Genomic DNA, 21,132 nt, shown 5'->3' with positions numbered 1-21,132 from the left:
AATGGGGAATGGTTGACTCAGGTAGGGGAGAGACCTGTGGCTATTAAATAACAACTGATGGCCCTCCCTCCTCGGAACCCCACCATCTTCCTCCCAACTTCAGGGTCCTTTATTAAGCCCTCTTTAGGCCTCTCCAGGGACCAAGGGAAGCTGGGATGAGAAGGAATGCAGAGGAGGGGGCCAGGGTCATCCCTGGTGGTAAAGCTGGGAGCCGCTGTCCTGGGCTCTGCTGGCCCCAGGGCAAGAATAAGGCAGGAGATCCTTGGTAAGGTGTCCGCATCTTTTGCTCTGGGGTTGCTAGACATGGACCAGGTTGGGCAAGGAGGAAGTTTAGTGACTTCGCTTCCATGACCCACGTGGCTTCTTGGAGCGTGGAGCTTTGGTGAGGAGGCCTGCCTGGGAGGGGTCTGAGCCAGCAAATAAACATTTGCTAACTGTAAAAAGACCTTGTCCCTGCTGCTGGGGAGCCTGCCAGGTGGTGGAGACGGGACTGGAGGCATGAATGATGGAGAGGGTAGGATGGGGTAGAGGCTGAGCCAGCCCCTCTGCCCATAAGGGCCTCAGGACACCACTCTGGGGAACTGCGGCACTAAGTGGGTAACCTAGCAGCCCCACCAAAGCACAGTACCATGTGCTGAGACCAGGGGCTGGTGAGTTACCTCCTTGTATCGTTTGGGTCAACTTGAGGGAAATTGTGCATTCTCGTCTCAGCCTAGTTCCCATTCTCAGTCCAGGCCTTCACAGAGGCTGCATCAGCCCCAGGCAGGCCCTGGCCAGATCTAGATGAATAATGAGACTGGTTAGTCCCTGTCTTCTCACAGGTATCACCCCCACGCAACCCCCTCCTCCCTGGGGGAGACTGGGAGCTGCTGGGTCCAAGCCCAACCAGGACTTTTTCCAGGCTGGTTCCTATATGCAAGGGTGGGGTGGGGGGTCTTGGGGGGCACTTAGGGAAGACATGGGGAGTTGGGGAAGAGGCGGGCTTTGAAGAAACAGAGGGGACTTGGGGGAAAGGGAGGAGAGGCTGCTAGCTGCAAGAAGTAGACAGTGGATCCTGAAGGTCTGGGGGCTGCTGAGGAGAATGCCCCAGTTCTGTTCAGAAGATGAGCTGTGAGCCTGGACTGGGACTGATAGAAGCCTTGGCCTCCGGCCTGGTGGGGAGCTCTGGGCAGCAGGCCTGCAGACGTTCCTTAGTGCTGGTGAGTAGGTTTGAATCATCACTTAGGCCCTGGCCTCCATCCGCCCCCACCAGCCCCCTGGCCTCAGTTCCCTGGCAACATCTGGGGGAGGGGGGGTGGAGAAGCAGAAACAAGGGCCTCTGTCTGCCCAGCTGCCTCTCCCTTTGGGCTCTGCCAGACTCCACAGTGCATACGTGGGCTCCAACAGGTCCTCTTCTCTCTGGGCCACTGACTAACCCCAGAACCACACGGCTTCTTGTTCTCGGCCCCATAAACATGGTGCCAAATACTTCTCCCCAGGGAGCCTCCCTGAACACTTCCCAAAGGACCCCAGTCACCCTGGCCTGTTGGCTGCAGCTAACTCTGATGTCAGCGGGCCAGATGGGGCCCGGAGATGAGCACAGAGTCCAGATGGACACATCATGCCCTCTGTGCCCAGCACTGGGCTTTGTGCACGTGGGACCACGCGAGTCCCAGACGTGCCACTGTTTGAGAGGTCAGAATCGGGGGGCGGGGCGGAGGGGGTTTCAGGGGTAATCTCCCTCAACCCTCTTCTTGAGGCCTCTTGAACCTGAGATGGGGTGTGCATGCGATAGTCACTAGGGGGCGCTCAGCCACCACAGGGAAGCTGGGTGAACTTGGGATGCAGCGTCTGCGTGAGAGGACGCCTGTGACTCTGTGTGTTGGGGGGGCGGGTAGTTGAGAGTGTTTGAGGTGGGGTGGAGAAGGCAGGGGTCACCCCAGGATTCCAACGGATCTGTGTGTCTCTCTTTCCACCCGTCCCTGTCCGACTACCGCAAACCCCTGCCCCCTCCAATATTCCCAGCATAGAGGAGGGAATAGCTCTAGAGCCCTGACCGCACATAACCTCACTTTTCCCGTACCCTCCCCGCAAATACCGCGCGGGCGTGTGTGTCTCCCGGCAAAGGGGGGCCGATAGGTAATGTTCAGGCTGTGCGCCTTGGTGGGGGTCGAGCATTCCCTTCGCTGGGGTGGGTGGGGGCCCGGGCTTCGGTCGGTGTCCCCAGGGGAAGGCAGTGGCCAGAGGCGCGGAGGGGACGGACCCAGGAGCTGAGGCTGGGCCTGGCCCCGCCCCCTGGGCGTGTCGGGGCGGGGCCAAGGCTTCTTTTTAGTCGGCTCGTAGCGGAGAGGAGCGCAGAGGCTTGGGGCAGCCGGGCTGCGACGAGGCCGCGGCGTTGGGGGACGAGTGGAGCCGGCGGCAGCGGCGCTCGGTCGGCAGACGCATCGAAGAGGCGGACGGACCGGCGGGGCACCGGCCAGGGGTCTCCGCACTGGAATTTGATATTCATTTATCCAGGGTTTACCCTCCTCCTTTTTTTCTGAAACATTTTTTTTTTAAACCGTATTCTTTCCCGTTTTAATTTATTTTTGCTTCCCATTCCCCGCTAAATCGGGCGGACCGTTGGGGAGATTGCTCTTTTACTCTCCCCCAAAATCACTTCGGATTCTGGAAACGAGCAGAGAAGAAAGAGGGTAGCAAGAGCTCCAAAGAGAAGTGAAGGAAGAGAGACCGGGTCAGAGAGCGCGCGCTGGCGAGCGAGACACGAGAGGGACGGGGCAAAGTGAGTGACCTGTTTTTTGGGGGTGACCGCCAGAGCGCAGCGTGAGCCCTCCCCCTCAGGATCCCGCGTCGGACCAGCAGCGCTGACGGACAGACAGACAGACACCGCCCCCTGCCCCAGCGCCCACCTCCTCCCCGGCCGGCGGCCGACGGTGGACGCGGCGGCGAGCCGCGGGCAGGAGCCGGAGCCCGCGCCCGGAGGCGGGGTGGAGGGGGTCGGGGCTCGCGACGTTGCCCTGAAACTTTTCGTCCAACTTCTGGGCTGTTCTCGTTCCGGAGGAGCCGTGGTCCGCGCCGGGGCAGCCGAGCCGAGCGGCACCGGGAGAAGTGCTCGCTCGGGCCGGGAGGAGCCGCAGTCGGAGGAGGGGGAGGAGGAAGAAGAGAAGGAAGAGGAGAAGGGGCCGCGGTGGCGACTCGGCTCTCGGAAGCCGGGCTCATGGACGGGTGAGGCGACTGTGTGCACAGACAGTGCTCCAGCCGCGCGCGCGCCCCAGGCCCCGGCCCGGGCCTTGGCTCCGGGAGGAAGAGGAGCCCGCCTGGGCGCCGAGGAGAGCGGGCCGCCCCGCAGCCCGAGCCGGAGAGGGAGCGCGAGCCGCGCCGGCCCCGGCCGGGCCTCCGAAACCATGAACTTTCTGCTCTCTTGGGTGCATTGGAGCCTTGCCTTGCTGCTCTACCTTCACCATGCCAAGGTAAGGGCTGGGGACGTGCGTGCGAGCGCGCGCGTGGGGGACTCCGTGCCCCACGCGGGTCCTTGGGCACCGGGCGCGCGGCTTCTCCTCTATCTTCGTAGGTGTAGGGGGAGGGGGCGCGCGCTAGGTGGGAGGGCACCGGGATAGAGTCTCACCGCCCACGCGGGCCCTGCCCACCCGCCAGAGTCACCGCACGTACGATCTGGGCCGACCAGCGGAGGGCGGGAGCCGGAGGAGGCGGCTGAGGGGGCTGGGCTTGCGCTGCCGCCGGCGGCTGAAGTTTGCTCCCGGCCGCTGGTCCCCGACGTACTGGAAGTCCGGGCAGCTGGGGCGGGAGCAGGAGCCCTGGCGGGCGGGGGTGGGGGTGCTCGGACCTTGGACCGGGGGAGGGCAGAGAGCGTGGAGGGGGCAGGGGGCAGGCGAGAGATGGGGCTTGCTGTCACTGCCGCTCGATCTCTGCGGCCCTCGCCTCGAGTTGGGGAAAAGTTTTGGGGTGGATTGCTGCTTGGGACCCCCCTCCCTCTCCGCCGGGCCACCTGCGCCGCACCAACCCCCGCCCGTCCCAGCTCGCGTCCCGCTCGGTGCCCGCCCTCCCCCGCCCGGCCGGGCGCGCGCGGCGCGGAGCCGATTACATCAGCCCGGGCCTGGCCGGCCGCGTGTTCCCGGAGCCGCGGCGGCCCGAGCGGGGAACCCGGGGCGGCGAGCCGCGCCCCTCCCCCCGCCGGCCCTCCGCAGGAAGGTGACCTCTCGAGGTAGCCCCATGCCGAGGACCCAGAGAACCACCCCTGTTCCTTCCCGCTGTCCCCAGCCCTTAAACCCCTCCTAGGAGGCATTTCCTCACGCCCCTTCCCCGTTTCCTCCCCTGCTCGAATAGAAACCCCCGCCACCCCTTTATTTTTAACTCCCCTCTGCTGAGAAGACCCACGTAAGCTCTCTCCAGCCCCAGACTCCGAGGAAAGAAGGATCACTGTCAGGAGTCGGGCTACCCGGGCCCAGCCCGGTGCTTTGTCGAGACTCTACCTAAAGTCCCGACACGGTGACAGTCTGCTTCCCTCCCCTCCCCCATGCTTCTGAGTGAGCTGTGCTTTAGCTTTTTGGGGGGCGACCGCAGGGAGGGTTTAAAGGGTGTCCTTATTCCACTTGGCACTTTTTGGGAAAATGGTTTGGAATTTGCTGTGACATGGTCAGTGTGGGACTAGCCCTCCCCGAACCTTTGGAGGGAGCTCCAGCCAGCCTTGCAAACACACTTTGTTCTGGTGAAATGGGCGTTGGAGTAGGAGCAGGTGGTTTTGGGGAACTCTAAACTTGCCCACCCAGCTTGCTTTTCCCAAACCACCTGAGGGGTCCTTTTCTGCTCAGAGCACTCTTGGAGAGAAGCAGAAGGAAGGAAACGGGCTGGGGTCCCTGCTGCCACCAGGAGCTCCTCAGACCCTGGCACAAAGGCCTTGGCTCCAGGCCTCCGGGGGGGGGGGGGGGGGGGGGGAGGGGGAGGAGAGGCTGCCTGGCCACAGTGTGACCTTCAGAGGCCCCCAGAGAAGGGCACCTGGCCCCTCCCCTCCCAGAACTGCCCCTCCCAGTGCCCCCTAGCCTTGGAGAGGCTATGAAGTTTCTGACCCTTTTGCTCTTTGGGGCCCGGGAGTGGAAGGCATAGGGGGAATGTTGGCAGAGGGAAACAGGGGTGCCATGGAGATGGTAAGGGGGCTGAGGCAGAGGCCCCTGGGCAATGAGGGTCCCTGAGGGAGCTGCAGTGGCAGGCTGTCCAGCTGGGATCCTGTGAACTGTTATCTGACCTTGGCCCTGGAGGCAAGGCTGGGGGTCTGGGGTGTATTACAGCGGGGTGTGGGGAGAGAGACAGCCAGTCAGACTCTCTCTCTGCAGAGTCTGCAGTTCTGTGCGCTAGAGTGCCGCTCTGCTGCTCTGGATCTGCCCCAAAGAGGGGCAGGTGGGGTGGGCAGGTGGCCACGACTGGAGACTCTCTGGAAGGGCTGGGAGAAGCCTTAGCCTGCCGGGTGCTGTCAGGTCCACATGGTTGGGCTAGTTGACCTTCACAGCTTCTGGGGAGGGGAGGAATGATCTAGTGGGGGTGGGGAGCAACCAGAAGCCTCAGGTTTAGGGAGTGTAGGGGGCCCCCTAGGGGCTGGGCAGTGCTAAGGCGTTAAAGGCTTCCCTGGTTGCCTTTGAGGAAGGTGCCCAGCAGGTGAGAGGGACTCGGGGACCCCCTCAGTCTGGGAGGGAGAAGAAGCCAGAGAATGAGATGGAAGTGTGAGCCTCGGGTCTTTGGAGATACATTCAGGTTCTGGGGAGACTGGTTCACAGGGAAAAATGGGGCCCTCCCCTCCCCCAGGGTTTCCTCCCAGGTTTTACTCTTTAGGCAACCTGTGGCTTTACTAAGTATTCCTGAGAACAGAAGCGTTTGGATGGGGGAGGGTGCTAGGTGCCCTTCGGTCCTCTGCGCTACCCCCCCACCCCCCCAGCACCAGCTCACCCTGGTATTTGTCATGTCAGCAGGAGAAGGTCACCATGTTGTTTTTCTCACCCCCAGCCCTTCCTTCCTGCCCCAGTCCACATTTGTCCTCCTGTTTGACCTTAATACTTGCCCATGGCTTTGGACCAGGGAGTCAGGGGGGCTGAGAGACTTCGCTTGTCCTAGCTCAGCAAGGGGCTGGTGAGAGTGGGAAAGGGGGATGTGGGGGAGGGGCGAGGACCTGAACAGCACTGCTTTCTGGTGGTTTCCTCCTGTGTTCTGAGCCCCCTCACCCCCAGTATCTGCTCAGTCATTACCTTCCCCGACTTCATAATTGGAGCAGCTCGGAGACGGGCTGCTTTGTGCTGTAGGGAGCCCCTGGAGGTGCCCTGCTTGGTTCAGAAGCCTGGGAGAAGCCAGAGGCTGCAGGCTGGGAGGTTCCAGGAGGGGGCAGGGGCGGGCTGGCTGGGCCTGCGCATCCTTGCCCCTGCCCCTGCCCATTCTTCGCTCTTTGCTTTGTCCTCAGTGGTCCCAGGCTGCACCCATGGCAGAAGGAGGGCAGAAACCCCACGAAGGTAAGCGGCCCCCCCACCCCGGCTCCCACCCCTGCTGCACATGGATGGGGTTCCCTGATCCCCCAGGGGATGAGTGGGAAGGTCTGTTGGGGCGGGGTTGTGGGGGTAAAGGGGCATAGGAAACTGGAGCCGGTGATCTAGAAAGGATCTAGAAAGGGGATCTAGAAAGGAAAAGGGCGAGTGCCGAGAGGTTAACCCTTCAGTTCCGGGGGACTCTGACCTACTCAGACTGCTGCTAGAAATAGAACTTGTGATCTTTTTCTTCGGCTCTTTCCAGTAAAATTTTATTTGAAGAGGGAGCCATGAGCACAGCCAGGAAGATAAATAGTATCCAAGGATCCCAGATGATAAGGGTGGTGTCCCTTGCTCCCCCCTGCTCCCAGGGGAGGATGAATAGTCCATGTCCCTTCCAACCCGGTCAGGTCCCACCTGTGGGGTCTGTGTGGTGGCGGCTGTGACCCTTGCTGTCTCGATTGCTGGCTGTGCATGAGCTGGAGGTGCAGAGGGTGCAGCCTCGTGGAACCCCCTCCCCGCCGGTGTGCATTCCCCTGGGGGTAGAGAGGGAAAGCCCGACAGCCTCCCCATGCCCTCCTGAGGAGCAGGTTTGGGTGCTTGTGAACTTCCCTCTGGGTCCAGCAGAGGGCTGGCTGTAGCTCCCAGGAGCCCCGCCCCTCTGCCCAGCCCGAGTCCGCCTGCCTTTTGTTCGCTGTGGTTTGGAGTACGGATCCTCCCATTTCTCCAGGGACACCCTGGCTCTCCCCAGTACTGAACGTAGCCTCTACTCCTGTGCTCTGCCTCTGAGAAGGAAAGGCCCTGGGGGTCTTTCTCCAGGCGAGTTTCCCAGACCCAAATCAGGTGGCCCAGGTGGTGGCCAGGGCCAGTGTTTACACTCCCCAGGCTGTAGGTAATGTCTGGCTGGTTTTGCCTCCTTCCTCACCTGGGAGGGAGGGGGTCCTTTCCTGGACCCAGGACCTGGCTTCCCTGCTGTGCCGCTGACAGTCCCCCCTCCCAGGGTGCACCCAGCCCCCTCAGCTTCCAGTGGTCTCTCTCTGTGGTCTGGGAGAGGCGAGACAAATGGTCTTTGTCTGCTGGGGAAAAAAAGGTTGTCTTCAAGAAAGAAGGAAAGCCACGAGCCTGAAGTTGGAGTGTTTGTGTACCCACGCCTGAGGAAAAAGCAGGACAGCTTCCCTTGGAGACAGTGGTTGGGGTGTGATGGGTGCGATGAGCTTTTCCTCTCCACCTCCTGGGAGGCCTCAGGGATCCCAGGGAGCTTTTTCAAGAAACTCCCACCTTGGATCTTTTTATCCTCAGCTACCAACTCATGACCCAGGCCAGACCATTCTGCTGTTCTGTCCTTGTGGCCCCAAAGTCTTGGCCACCCTGTTCCCAAGCAGGGTGAAGTGTCAGGTCAAGAATTCTTGATTAGTCATCTTCTTCAATATAGACTTGGCTTAGAAAAGGACTTCTTCAGGTCCCTGCTCTGGTTTATACTCTTTTTGATGATGCTTGATCCTAACCCTTTTGGCAGTGGAGAGTTCTGTGCCCATTGTCTGGATGGGGAAAGCAGAAACCTCAGACTAGTCTAGGAGCCCCTTTTGTTCCCTTTCCTGTTTTCACACTTGTAGCCTCCCCCTCTTCCCCTCAGCTCCTTACATTATCCTTAATCTACTGTATACCCCCACCACCCCCAGGCTCATCTTCCTTCACACCTCTGGCTAGAGGAGTGAGGGGAGACTTAGCTATGGCCTCTGACAGGGAGGCAGCTGGGGGTATGCACTTCAGATGCCATGGTGGGGTTCCAACCTTGTGTCTCCTGGGCTGAGAAAAGGGCACTTGTTCTTGGGGCTGGAGTTGGAAGGCAAAACCCTCTACTTCAGCCTCTTGTTCTGGTGTCTTTAGCGATCAGCCCAACCCACTTACACAGATGTGCAGAGCCTCAGGCCCAAAGAGGGAGGAACTGGCCCAAGGTCACACTGAGTCCTGGCCAGGCCCAGGCTTCCTTGCTAGCTGGGTGCTGCTTCTTCCCTTCTGTATAGGGGACATTCATTTCAGGGACAGGATTGATCTGTGGTGGTGGTGATGGAGGGGTGATTGGGAGTAGCAGACCAGGCCGCAGTTTGAAGCAGCCATTTGGAGTCCTGACTTCATGTGTTCTCAAGGGCCCCGCCCCTGTGGCCCAGAATCACCCCTTCATGCTCCGGTGCACCCCAGGCTCCACGGCCAGCCTGGGAAGTTGTCTTTACCCTGGTCTCCCTCCAGATCAGCTTCTAGAAGCGCTCTGTGACTGCAGTGGCAGCACCGTTTTTTCCATGATGCAAGCAGTTTGCCCTCCTGGGTGGGGTTATCGGTGGCTGGCAGGGCCAGCGCAGTGTGCCCGCCCACAGCCACCTGCTGATTCCAGGCAGACCCAGCTCCTGGGCCGATGCCCACTGCCTCCTCAGCCCGTATCTGGGGAGGGGGTCTGGCAGGTGGCAGAGTGCCCCCCAAGGCTCCCCTTCTGTTTCACAGGACATTGGCTTGGGGAGGCTTTGATGTCCAGAGCCAACTTTAACTGTGTGACTTAATGGCAGTGTGGCCTTGGAGCCAGTTACTCAGCCTCTCTAAGCCTCTAGTTCCCCATTTGTAAAGCCAGGGGGAGGGTGGGTCCTACCAGAAACTTGCAGTACCATGGGGGGAGAATTGTCTGGGGTAACATCACGAACTCCGGTACACAGTGCCAGAGCACGGAAGAAGTGCTCTTTAAGTAGCTGTCATGGGCTAATGGTGCAGCGGTTGCTGTGGGGAGGTGGAAGGGAAGTGGAGAGCAGGTTTGCCAAGCTGGCTGTTCCTCCTTTCACGGGAAGCTTAGAGACCCCCAGCATATTCAGACTGCCCTCTGGCCTCACAGTTGACCTAGGGATCGGCTTGACTGTCATGGTGTGAGCCAAGGGGACCAGATATGGCAGGTTGACTCCGTTGGGACCTGACAACACCATGTAATCTTTAGAATAAACACAGGTCTTCATCAGTGTTGGTGGTGGAAAGCTAGGGAAGGACTTCAGCCATGGCCCGAGACACTGAAGTTAGATGTTTGGAAGGCCTTTCTCATGGCGGTTACCTCTCACAGAAAGGAGAGGCCTTGCAGAGCTGGGTGGAGAGAAGGGCCAGCCATCTCTTCTGTGACCTGCTGGACTCATATGTCACCCTCTTCCCATGCAGTGGTGAAGTTCATGGATGTCTACCAGCGCAGCTACTGCCGTCCCATCGAGACCCTGGTGGACATCTTCCAGGAGTACCCAGATGAGATTGAGTTCATCTTCAAGCCGTCCTGTGTGCCCCTGATGCGGTGTGGGGGCTGCTGTAACGATGAAAGTCTGGAGTGTGTGCCCACCGAGGAGTTCAACATCACCATGCAGGTGGGCACCAGCAAGGAGCCGGGGTGGGGGTTGGGGGGGGGTGCCCTCAGGCTTTGGCCCCAGGTGTTCCCTGGCCCTTTCCTGGGCAGCTCTTAAAGGGAGGAGCTAGGCTTGCCTTGCCCAGCTCCTGCCGTGGAGTCAGTCAAGGGGAGATGCAGGCGTCTGACCCTCTTTGGAGAAAAAGATGCTTGTGTTTCTGAGCAGTCCCTGATTTCCAGCAATCCCTGATTACCTCCTCCTCCTTCCTGACCTCTGCCCCCTGGGCTCAGGAGGGGGCTGACACCTGTGACAGGAGCCCCTCCTCCCTTCCTCTCTTGGAGGAAGACAGCCCTACCTCCTTGGGGGCTCTGTTTGGGAAGCTGGATGAGTCTGGTCTGTAAAAAGTCAGTTCTTTGGTGCTGCCTGGTGACGGGGCATGTCTCAACCTGGATGGGGCTGGAGGGCACTCTGAGACCCCAGGGAGGAGTGGGTGGCTCTTGGGTGGCTACTGGGGGTAGGATGAGGCCTGGAGGGGATAACAGGAGGGGAGGGATTGGGAGAGGCAAGAACCCAGGACCTGAATTCCCAGCCTGGCCAACCCTGCAGACATGTCTGCCCTCAAGAGAAGCAGGGGCTCCTTGAGGTCAGCAGGGTGGGGGGAGTTGGGGTGGGCCTGAGGCTCTTTCATAGAGCCCTTGGTCCCCTCATACTTCCACCACTCTTTCCTACTCTGTAGAACCCCTGGGTGCTGAGTGGCAAGAGCCATGGGGTTTCCCACCTGGGTATGGCTGGCTGGGTCACTAACCTCTGTGATCTGCTTCCTTTCCCTTCAGATTATGCGGATCAAACCTCACCAAGGCCAGCACATAGGAGAGATGAGCTTCCTACAGCATAACAAATGTGAATGCAGGTGAGGCTAGAGTCTTGGAGTCATTCATTCAGTGAACAGCAGCAAGGCGCTTGCTCTGGGCCAGAGTTAAGCATGTTCCAAAGTGAAGCATGTTAGCCCATTTTCACCCTCCAGCTGTATAACTGTGGGCATTTTGGTTTTATTTTAATGTGCCTCAGTTTCCACATCTGTGTAATGGGCACAATAACAGTATTACGTACTGCCTAGCATTGTTATAAGGATTAAGTGAGTTGTTATATGTCAAGAAATTAAAACTGTCCTAATGTATCATAAATACTATGTTACTATTATTGTTACTATCACCATCTGAACTCCTCTGTTTTATTATTTTCTTTTTCTCTACCCACTGCAGACCAAAGAAAGATAAAGCAAGGCAAGAAAAGTAAGTGGCCACAATTTTCGCCCTTCTCCATCTCCTTGACTGATTGTCTTGGTTTGGGGCTCTTGGCTTCCTCTCTCAGGGAGTTGGGGTCTGATGGGGGGCTCACTTGAGTCTGAGAGTTGGTTTCATGGGGACTCATGGTGGCAGCAGCGGGATGGAGCAAGTCCTAGGATGACAGCTCTAGAATGACTGACAAAACCCAGCCTGGTGCCTGGAGCTTCCTTTGGAAGAGATGATGTGTCTCCGGGCCATTCCTGGCCGGGATTTGCGGTCTTGGTGCGTGTGGGGCCAGCATGGATGCTGGCTCCCGGGCCTGCTCTAGCCTCCCACCACCCATGGCAGAGAGAGGGAGTGGGTGGCAGAGAGGCCAGCTTTTGTGTGTTAGAGGAAGTGGCCTCTTTCAGTGGCTGCAGTGGTGGTGCAGTTGGACTGGGGGGCCCGCTGGGGTGTTTTGTTGGTGCGTGCCCTCCTGTGGGAGTGAGACAGACCAGAGCCGCTCAGCCCCCGTGGCCAGGGAGAAAGAGCTGAATGTTGGCCATCTTCTGAGGCTTCCAGTTGCTCAGTGTGGAGGGCCAGGTCAGGATAGAGCAGTGGGGGAGAGGTCTGGGGGCCGTGAGCCTTCAGGACGGGGTGAGCAGCTGGCCCAGGAGAGAGCCTGCAGGGGAAGAGACTGAGAGAGAGTACCTCCTGCCCCCCCGCTCCTCCCACCGTCCCATCTGCCTCCAACGCTCTGGTGACACAAGCCCCCGAGGCCTCGACCCCTTGCCTCTTCCCTAAACCCCCAGCTTCCAGTATTGCTGTGGCTCCAGAGCAGTGAGTGGGGAGAGCAGGCGCAGAGAGAATGTGCGAGTGAGTGCAGACCCTCTTCCTTCCAGTATTTTCTCCCTCTCCTCCATCCCTTCCCCCCTCTCTTCTCTCCTGTGGTCCCCTGTGGCTGTCCTCCTGAGGGCTATTCTCGGTGGGGGTGTGTGGGGGGTGTGGGCAGGTGTGGAGAGTGCTGGTTCCCTTGAGGGGGACAGGCTTCAGCCTGCCCCCCCCACCTGCCCGTTCCCCAAATCCCTGCCTTGCCCACAGGGAGAGTGGGGGGCTCGCCTGGGCTCGGAAGAGAGTCTGGTGAAGTGGTGTAGCAGGCTTTGACAGGCTAGGGAGAGGACCTGCTGCCAAGTGCCACCCAGGCCCCTCCTCCCCACGCCTCCCTAACTCCCACCCCACCCTGCCGCCTGCCTGGGGCTCCCAGGACACCCAGCCCCGCCTCTCGGCCCAGGTTATGGCTGGGCTAGCTGGCGCCTTTCATGTGCCGCCCTTGGTTTTGTGCCAGCTCCAAGATAGCTGCTCCCCCACAACCAGGGTTCACGGAGGCAGGGCCCCTGGAGGGACCCCCTTGCCATTGTACTTGGACGTGAAGAAGGCAGAAGGTGCCTGGAGCACACCCCTGCACACGGCACCCCCTTACCCCTCAGCCAGTCAGGTCTCTGACTTCCTCCCCAAATCCTGGCCTGCCTTCCAGAGGCCCTGACCTTCAGGGTCAGACCTGTTCAGGGCTGCCGGGCACAGAGCCGGCCCTCTACGCTTTGCCCCCCTGCCTGGGACCAGGAGACACCACGAGTGTGGAGGCCTGCAGGTCCAGGGTCCTCCACCCAGCCTCTGGTCCCCCGTCACAGCCTTGCTAGGATGTGGCTAAAGTGGGTGAAGCCCCCCCACCCCTCCAAGGGTGGCTAAAGTGAGATGAGGGTGCCTAAAAAGTGCCCCCCTCCTGTCCCCATCCCGCCTGTGTGCCCGTGTGCAAGCTCTCCTGCGTGCCCCAGAGCGTGTCCTGCGTCCTGCGCCCCTCACTGCTTCCTTTCCTCTCCCCTTCCCCCTCGCTTTCTCTCTGTCTGTCTCTGTTTTTTTATTTTCCAGAAAATCAGTTCGAGGAAAGGGCAAAGGGCAAAAAAGAAAGCGCAAGAAATCCCGGTATAAATCCTGGAGCGCGTACGTGGTGCCGCTGCCGTCTCATTCCCCCCCGCCCGGAGCCTCCCCGGCCCCCAGTCAAACTCCCATCTGCAGGACCCCAGAGCTCCCCCTCCTCCCTGTCCCCTCCCCGGCTCCCGGCCTCCCTCCTCCGGCGTCTCTCTCTCACTCTCACTCCACTAATCGGCACAGGGGTAGACATGGTTGGTGGCATTACCAGTCCAGGGGGGGAGGCGGGAGGGTGGGCAGAGTGGGCCTGCAGGATTCAGGGAGGGGGTCTCTGGCTTGGCTGGGGCACCGCCTTTTCCCTCACCCACTGGGCACTGGTGGTGGGCCCATGTTGGCACGGGTGCCTGGCACAGATGCCTGCTCACCCAACTGGTTTCCACCGCTCTAGGCTTCCGCACTTCTCTGGAAGCTGGGGGCAGTGTGGGGAGGGCAGATGTGGTGTGAGGAAGGGGCAACAGATGACAGGAGGCAGCTTGTTGTTGGCTGAAGGAGGACGTGGGGGCAAACACCCCTGCAGCCCCTCCTCGCGGACTTGGGGCCTCCAGAGGGGAGCCCCATATTCCAGCCCAACGCATGGCACTGCCAGAAGCCTTCCCCAAGAGTGGCCTCTTCCTCTGGGTTTGAGGCGGTGGGGAGCCCTCTGGCCACCAGTGGCCTGGCCTGTGGACCCTGCCTCTGGGTCTAGCCTGCTGTCACTCCCTGCCTCAGCCCTTTGGCGGAGGGGCCGGGGCGTGAGCCCTCACGCAGGGAGAAGTTGGCCCCAATTGGCATCCCTAGCAGGTTGGAGAGTCAAGGTGTGCTTCCTCAGGGGTGGCAGCCGGTGGGGCCCCGTGGCCTGAGACTTGCACTTGTGCCCGTGGGATAGCCCAGCCCAGCCCGCTCCTCGCACTCTGCCCGGCCGCGTCCGCCGCTTCCTGCGGGCCGGCTTCTAGTTATTGCTGCCTCTTTCCGCCGCTCTCTCTTGTCTTCCGCTGTGGCATCGGAGCCTTCCAGGGCATGGAAGGGTGTGGGGGCCCGCGAGCCGGGTGGGGGTGCAGCTGCGGACGTGGTAGGGGTGTTGCATGGATTTTTTTTCTCTCTCTCTGCTGACGCTCTAGCTTAGATGTCTTTCCTTTTGCCTTTTGCAGTCCCTGTGGGCCTTGCTCAGAGCGGAGAAAGCATTTGTTTGTACAAGATCCGCAGACGTGTAAATGTTCCTGCAAAAACACAGACTCGCGTTGCAAGGCGAGGCAGCTTGAGTTAAACGAACGTACTTGCAGGTTGGTTCCCAGAGGGCGAGCAAGTCAGAGAGGGGCTTTGCTTAGAGATGGGGAGAGAGAGAGAGAAAGAGAGAGAGAGAGAGAGAGAGAGAGAGAGCGAGCGAGCGCGCACTTGAGAGTTGCCAGCTGCTTGCTCTGCTTCTAGCTGTCTGCCTGGTGACTGCCGCCTTCTCTGCTCCTGGGGGGCCCCTGTGCTGGGTGGCAGGCGCTGGCCAGCCTGGCGGGGCCCGTTCAGAGCTTGCCCTGGTTGCCTGAGTGGGCAGGCCAGCATGGCTTCCTGTGGCGGTGTGGACGCAAGCTGAGTGTTGTGTCCTGTGGTGCTGCTCCTGGTGGGCTGTTGGTCCTGATGTTGTGATGACTACCTTTGCTACTAATAGGGAGGGCCCGTCTGGGCATGGGGGGCGTGCTGCCTCTACAAAGTGCAGACAGCTGGGGGGCTTCAGCACTGCTTCTGAGGTCCACACCGCTCGGTTTCTCATCCCCTCAGTGTCTCTCTGTGGGGACAGGGGTTGAGTGCATCCTCAGACTGGGGGCCTGGAGGGCATAGGCCCTGGCTGTTGGTTTAGGGCAGATAGGAGATTACTGTCAGGGCACAACTGATACCGTAATACTCCGGTCATCATGGCAGCAACCCAGAACAGCCCACCTGTTATTTCCAAATGTCCTCAGGATGGGTGGCTGGAAGGAGCCACACCCATTCTCCTGATACTAGATTGTGAGTCCCTCACGCCTGGCTTTTATTCATCTGTGTGACCCCCGGGTGTCTGTACCTCTGTCCCTTGTACACACCGGGGGCCAGGGAAGTGTCAGGTGGGTGAGTGAGTACATGAGTGATTTTCAGGGGTAAGGACAGGAACAGGAGCCCATGACTGGTGGCGGGCAGTCTTTTGATACCTTTGATGGCGTTTCAATCATCTGGCCTGTGCTCAAAGGCAGGGAGCCCTCTGGGCCAGCGCAAGCTTCACCCTGGGATGAGAGGCTTTTATGGGGATTCCCAGGCAGAGCCAGGGCCAGGGCTGCCCCCCCAACCCCCCCAGCTAGTCCAGATGCCTCTTTAATTAACAAGGTCCTTCGAATGTGGCTGTCTCCCGCATCCTCCATGTTCCTGTGGCTTGTGAGTGTCGGGAGAGGCTGGGGACCAGGCTGCGGGGTTGTTGCTGTGGGTTCTGTCTGTCTTGGCAGTACGTGAAGACCGAAAGTATACACTCTGCTGGGGGGGGCGGGGGGGCTCTGGCTTACCCCAGGGCTGGATGAGGGGGTCTCTGCATCTCCCAGGGGCCTCAAAGAAGATAAGAGACTTGCCATCCTGGGGTTACCATGGTGATGATTCTGTAGAGGTGGACTGGGGGATGTCTGCAGTGACCTGGGGACCAAGTGAAGTTACCCAAACCCCTCCTTTGATCTGGCTGTATGGGGGAATGTCCGTCCTTAGATTGGAAGCTTAGGTCCCCATTTCTAGGCTTTCAGAAGGGAGAGTCTGCTCTGGTCCTTCCTCACATGGGGAGGGTAAAAGGTGAGCCGCCCAGGGCCTGACGCATGATGGGAGAGCCCCAGGAGTCCCCTTTGCTTCCCCCACCCTAAGTTAAATAGCACATTGAAAAGGAAAGGCAGTCTGGTGCCCAGGGCCTGACGCGGAGGCCTGGACAGTGGGCACAGACGGAGAGAGGAGGTGTGTCCCTCACCTTCCTGGGGGCCCCAAGCCCTGCCGGATCCCCGTCCCTCAGGAGCCTCCCTTCCCCAGCTGGCTGGCCTGCTTGGCCCCTGCGCAGGCCCATCCTTTGCTCTCCCCCGCCCTCCCCCAGACCAGCCGCATAGGGACCGCCCTGAAACATCTCCAGCAGGGATGCCGTGCTGATTAACTCGGTCCAACTTTGCTCACCCGTCAGCTCTTAAATGTCAAGCAGGGACCGGTCTCGGGGACGTGTTCATTTGTTGCTTGTGATGAGATGTCATCCTGTCTTTGTCCTGTCGCAGCTGGGCTGTAAAGTCCAGAGGGCAGTCTGGGAGCCCTGGGCTTAGCTCCTGCTCAGGCAGTGGTGGTGGTGGGGGGAGCCCTTGGGCAGGGGCTCCCAGAGGCTAGGACTGTGCTTTCTCTGTCTTCTCCACTGCCGCCTCGGGCTGCAGAAAGGAGGGGGCTGCAGCCTCTCCACCAGGGCCCCTCCCCTGGCCCTGACCCCCAGCCTTTGTCTCCCCTGTCCCCGCAGATGTGACAAGCCGAGGCGGTGAGCCGGGCTGGAGGAAGGAGCCTCCCTCAGGGTTTCGGGAACCAGACGTCTCACCAGGAAAGATTGACACAGAATGACCCATAGCCGCCGCCACCATACCACCACCACCACCACCATCGACAGAACAATCCTGAATCCAGAAACCTGACATGAAGGAAGAGGAGGCTGTGCGCAGAGCACTTTGGGTCCGGAGCATGAGGCTCCGGCAGAAGCATTCATGGGCGGGTGACCCAGCACGGTTCCTCTTGGAATTGGATCGCCATTTTATTTCTCTTGCTGCTAAATCACCGAGCCCGGAAGATTAGAGAGTTTTATTTCTGGGATTCCTGTAGACACACCCACCCACATACATACATTTATATATATATATATATATTATATATATAAAAATAAATATATATATTTTATATATATATAAAATATATATATTCTTTTTTAAAAGTTAACATTGCTAATGTTATTGGTGTCTTCACTGGATGTATTTGACTGCTGTGGACTTGCGTTGGGAGGAGAATGTCCCCGCCCAGATCCCAACAGGGAGGAGGACAGAAGGAGAGAGCCTGGCATCACCTTTTTGTCCCTCTTACGGCAGCCAGGGTCCCCTCCCCTGTCTGGGAGTGCGCAAGGCCAGGCCACGGGGGCAAATTTGGCCTGCTTTTGGGAAGACCGACAAACCCAGCCCTGGCCCCGAGCCTCTCTCCCGAGTCAGACAGACAGAAAGACAGCTGACAGGTACAGGGGACGAGGACGCTGGCTCTGACCAGGAGTTTGGGGGAGACTCGGGACACTGCTGTGCTTTGGAGACCCCCTCCGCGCGCATCTTGCCCCCTCCCAGGGGCACTGCCTGGAAGACTCAGGAGCCTGGGCAGCCTTCACCTCCTCTCACCCGCTTCCGAGATGCCCAGGAGGCCACCGACATGTCTCAGCGAAGAGAAGAGACGTTGGTGGAGGAAGGGCCACCCCGGTGACAGCTGGTCCTCCGAGGGAAGGGCCTCTGCCTTGGCCCTCTCCCAGTCTTGCTCCCCGGGTGCAGCCCAGGAGGGCGCGATGTCCTCAGACCATTGAAACCACTAGTTCTGTCCCCTCCAGGAGACCTGGCTGTGTGTGTGTGAGTGGTTAACCCACCTCCGTCCCCCCATCCCACCCTACCCTACCCTACCCGACCCTTCCCGCGGCGTAGAGAGACAGGGCAGGATCCCCGTGCCCACCCTGGAGGCAGAGAAAAGAGAAGTGTTTTATATACGGTACTTATTTAATATCCCTTTTTAATTAGAAATTAAAACAGTTAATTTAATTAAAGAGTAGGGTTTTTTCAGTATTCTTGGTTAATATTTAATTTCAACTATTTATGAGATGTATTTCTTGCTCTCTCGCTCTCTCTTGTTTGTACTGGTCTTTGTGTATAAAACTCCTGTTTCCAATCTCTCTCTGATCGGTGACAGTCACTAGCTTGTCCTGAACAGATATTTAATTTTGCTAACACTCAACTCTGCCCTCCCCCTTCCCCTGGCTCCCCACCACACATTCCTTTGAAATAAGGTTTCAATATACATCTACATACTATATATATATTTGGCAACTTGTGTTTGTATATATATATATATATATATATATATATATGTTTATGTATATATGTGATTCTGATAAAATAGACATTGCTATTCTGTTTTTTATATGTAAAAACAAAACAAGAAAAAATAGAGAATTCTACATACTAAATCTCTCTCCTTTTTTAATTTTAATATTTGTTATCATTTATTTATTGGTGCTACTGTTTATCCGTAATAATTGTGGGGAAAAAGATATTAACATCACATCTTTGTCTCTAGTGCAGTTTTTCGAGATATTCCGTAGTACATATTTATTTTTAAACAACAACGAAGAAATACAGATATATCTTAAAGAAAAAAACATTTTGTATTAAAGAATTTAATTCTGATCTCAAAGCTCCTCCTGGTTTCTCCTTCTCCATTGAATCTTTGTTCCAGACTTTCTCCTGCACCCCCCTTCCCTCCTCCCATGGGGAACATGGCTTTTGCCTGAGGTCTGGGAAAGGGGTTCCAGGTGTATAGGCTATGGGGTGACCCACTTCATTGTGCTAGGGCCAGAGTCCTTCCATTCTGGCTGGGCCGGTCCTGGGGGAGCTCATCCATTCTTTGCCATCTACGGAAACTGGGGAGAGAGAGACAGCTCCTTTGGAGCCAAGGTCCCTGCAGTGAGTAGGGCTGCCTTCAGGTACCGTGTGATCCAGGTGCTGGCCCGTGTCAGGGAAGAAACTAGCTATGTGTCTGGGCTTGCTTCCCACAGGACACTAAGGGTCTGGGTTTGGTGCCGGAGCCTTGGCTGCAACAGGCTGGGAGTAGGAAGAAGTACTCATGTGGGACCTGTAACCCCAGGGTGTAATTGAGTTTTACATGGTGGTTCTCCAGTTCCTTGAACCTCTGGAAGGTGGGCCCAAGTTCTGCTTGCCCCTAAGTGGACTCCCTGGCTTGCCTTGCTGCTCAGGGCTGTCTCGCATGCAGTCCTGGGGAAGGTGGAAGCTGTCTGGGACTTTGGCATTTATGAGCAATGCTTCCAAATCCACTTCTCTAGCTTCTTTTATTTATTGGGCCACCAGCCATGGTGCCAGAGCTTGGAATGCTGTTATGAATGAGACACAATTCCAACCCTCACACGACTGGTGAGGGTGGGTGAAAACACAGAGAAGTACAAATTCACAAATAGAAGAATACATAATAAATGACGGGGTCTTTTTTTTTTTTTTGGCCGTGTGGCAGGTGGGATCTTAGTTCCCTGACCAGACCAGGGATCAAACCTGTGCCGCCTGTAGTGGAAGCACGGAGTCCTAATCACTGGACCTCTAGCGAACATTTAGGGTTTGGGGGACATTTGATCCAGCTTGGAGTGGGGAAGGATTGAGGGTGGTGGAGTCTAGGGGGTCTGCTTATGACACTACCCTTAGGTAATGGTGGGTGGGAAGAAGATGACAGAACAGGGAGGGGAGGGCGGAAAGGGTTGAAGCGGACATCGCAGGCAGATGTGGGGGTGTGAGAAAAGGCATGGAGTAGGGGCTCAGACAGGGAGTGGGTAAGGGGTCAAAGGTGAGAGAGAGAGGTAGGAATAGCCCCTCCCTGCAGTGCCCATGGTGCCAGGAGCCTAGTCCTGGGGATGAGCAGCAGTTGAGGGGTTTTAAAGAGGGAGCATACCGGCAGGGAGGCCATAGGAGGCTGTTGTAATCCTCCCAGGGCAGAGACCCTGAGAGGGGTAGAAGTGACTTCAGAGGCTGATCAGGGAGGGCATTCCCTGCCTCTTCTGGCCATGCTGGGGGCAGAGGGGGCGGGGGAACAGGAGGTGAGGTCCCTGCCCTCAGGCAGCTTTAGATCTAGTTAAGTGCTCATTTTCCAAGCACTTGCCACCAGCAGCTCTTCTGCTGGTTAACAATCCACACGACGGCCCTGTGAAGTCAGGCTCTTGTCATCCCAAGTGGATACTTGCCTGAGCCTCCACCTGGCCTCCCAGGTTCTTCTCTTGCCTGCATTCTGGTTAGCCAGAATGAGCCTGTTAAAATGTGAGCTGAATCCTATCACCTTTTGGCTCGAAACCCTGCAGACTCTGTTTTATTTGGAGAAAAAAGCCAAAGTCCATGCAATGGCCTTAAAAGGCCCTGCATCATCCATGTTGCCTCCATCTCCCTGACTCAATGACCTCCGACCCCACTTTGGCCACTGGGCTCCAGCCACAATGGTTTCTCTGTTCCCAGGACTGTGGGAGTGCTCCCACCTCAGGGCCTTTGCACATGCTGTCCCCTCTTCCTGGCCTTCTCTTCCCACAGACATGACATGTGGGGCTCTCTCACTTCTCAAGTTTTGTTACCTTCTCAGCAAGGCCATCTTAACCAATGCATTTATAGTCAACATCCCTTCTTCCCTCTGCACTTGGGGTCCTTTTTTCATCATCTCTCTTTTTTTTCCCATGGCACAGGCGACTACCTAACATACTCCAGAACAGGACTGTTCAACAAAACTATGATGTGAACTACATATGTAATTTAAAATGTTCTTTGAGCCAGATTTTAAAAGGTAAGAAGAAACGGGTGACATTTCATTTAATCATACATTTAACTCAACCCCCACATATCGAAAATATCATCCCAACATTGAATCAATGTAAGAAAGATTAATGAGAGATTTTACATTTTTCACTACTATGTCTTTGAATCTAATATGTATTTTGCTTTCATCAAACATCTCAGTTGGGTGTAGCTACATTTCAAGTGCTCAATATACACGTGAGGCTGTGACCATTTTGGAGAGTGTAGCTTTAAAATTTACCCTCCCCCTGTCTCTCCAACTACTAGAATGCAAGCAATGTGAGTACCAAGATTTTTATCTGTTTTGTTCGAAGTTGTATCTCCAGCTCCTAGAACGGGCCTGGGATGTAGAACATGCTCAATAAACATTTGTAATCTGACTGACATAGTTGACATTGAGGCTGGGTGACGGAGGGTTTATTTCATCCCAGGACTGTGGATGGTA

General features: G+C 57.5%; 1 protein-coding gene across 1 annotated transcript; it reads left to right on the top strand.

The window, feature by feature from the left end:
- The first annotated feature begins 8 nt into the window (after positions 1 to 8).
- VEGFA (vascular endothelial growth factor A) lies at positions 9 to 18,543 on the top strand. Its single transcript, XM_020912726.2, has 9 exons — positions 9 to 21; positions 2,767 to 3,449; positions 6,440 to 6,488; positions 9,687 to 9,883; positions 10,696 to 10,772; positions 11,125 to 11,154; positions 13,054 to 13,125; positions 14,241 to 14,372; positions 16,577 to 18,543. The coding sequence occupies exons 1-9, from the start codon at positions 9 to 11 to the stop codon at positions 16,596 to 16,598; spliced, it is 1,275 nt and encodes a 424-aa protein (XP_020768385.2). The 3' UTR covers positions 16,599 to 18,543.
- Positions 18,544 to 21,132: the final 2,589 nt, after the last annotated feature.

The sequence above is a fragment of the Odocoileus virginianus genome, chromosome 27 (assembly GCF_023699985.2).
Source record: "Odocoileus virginianus isolate 20LAN1187 ecotype Illinois chromosome 27, Ovbor_1.2, whole genome shotgun sequence".
NCBI lineage: Eukaryota > Metazoa > Chordata > Mammalia > Artiodactyla > Cervidae > Odocoileus > Odocoileus virginianus.
The sequence above is the reverse complement of the archived record's forward strand: the minus strand, read 5'-3'. Positions and strand labels throughout refer to the sequence as shown.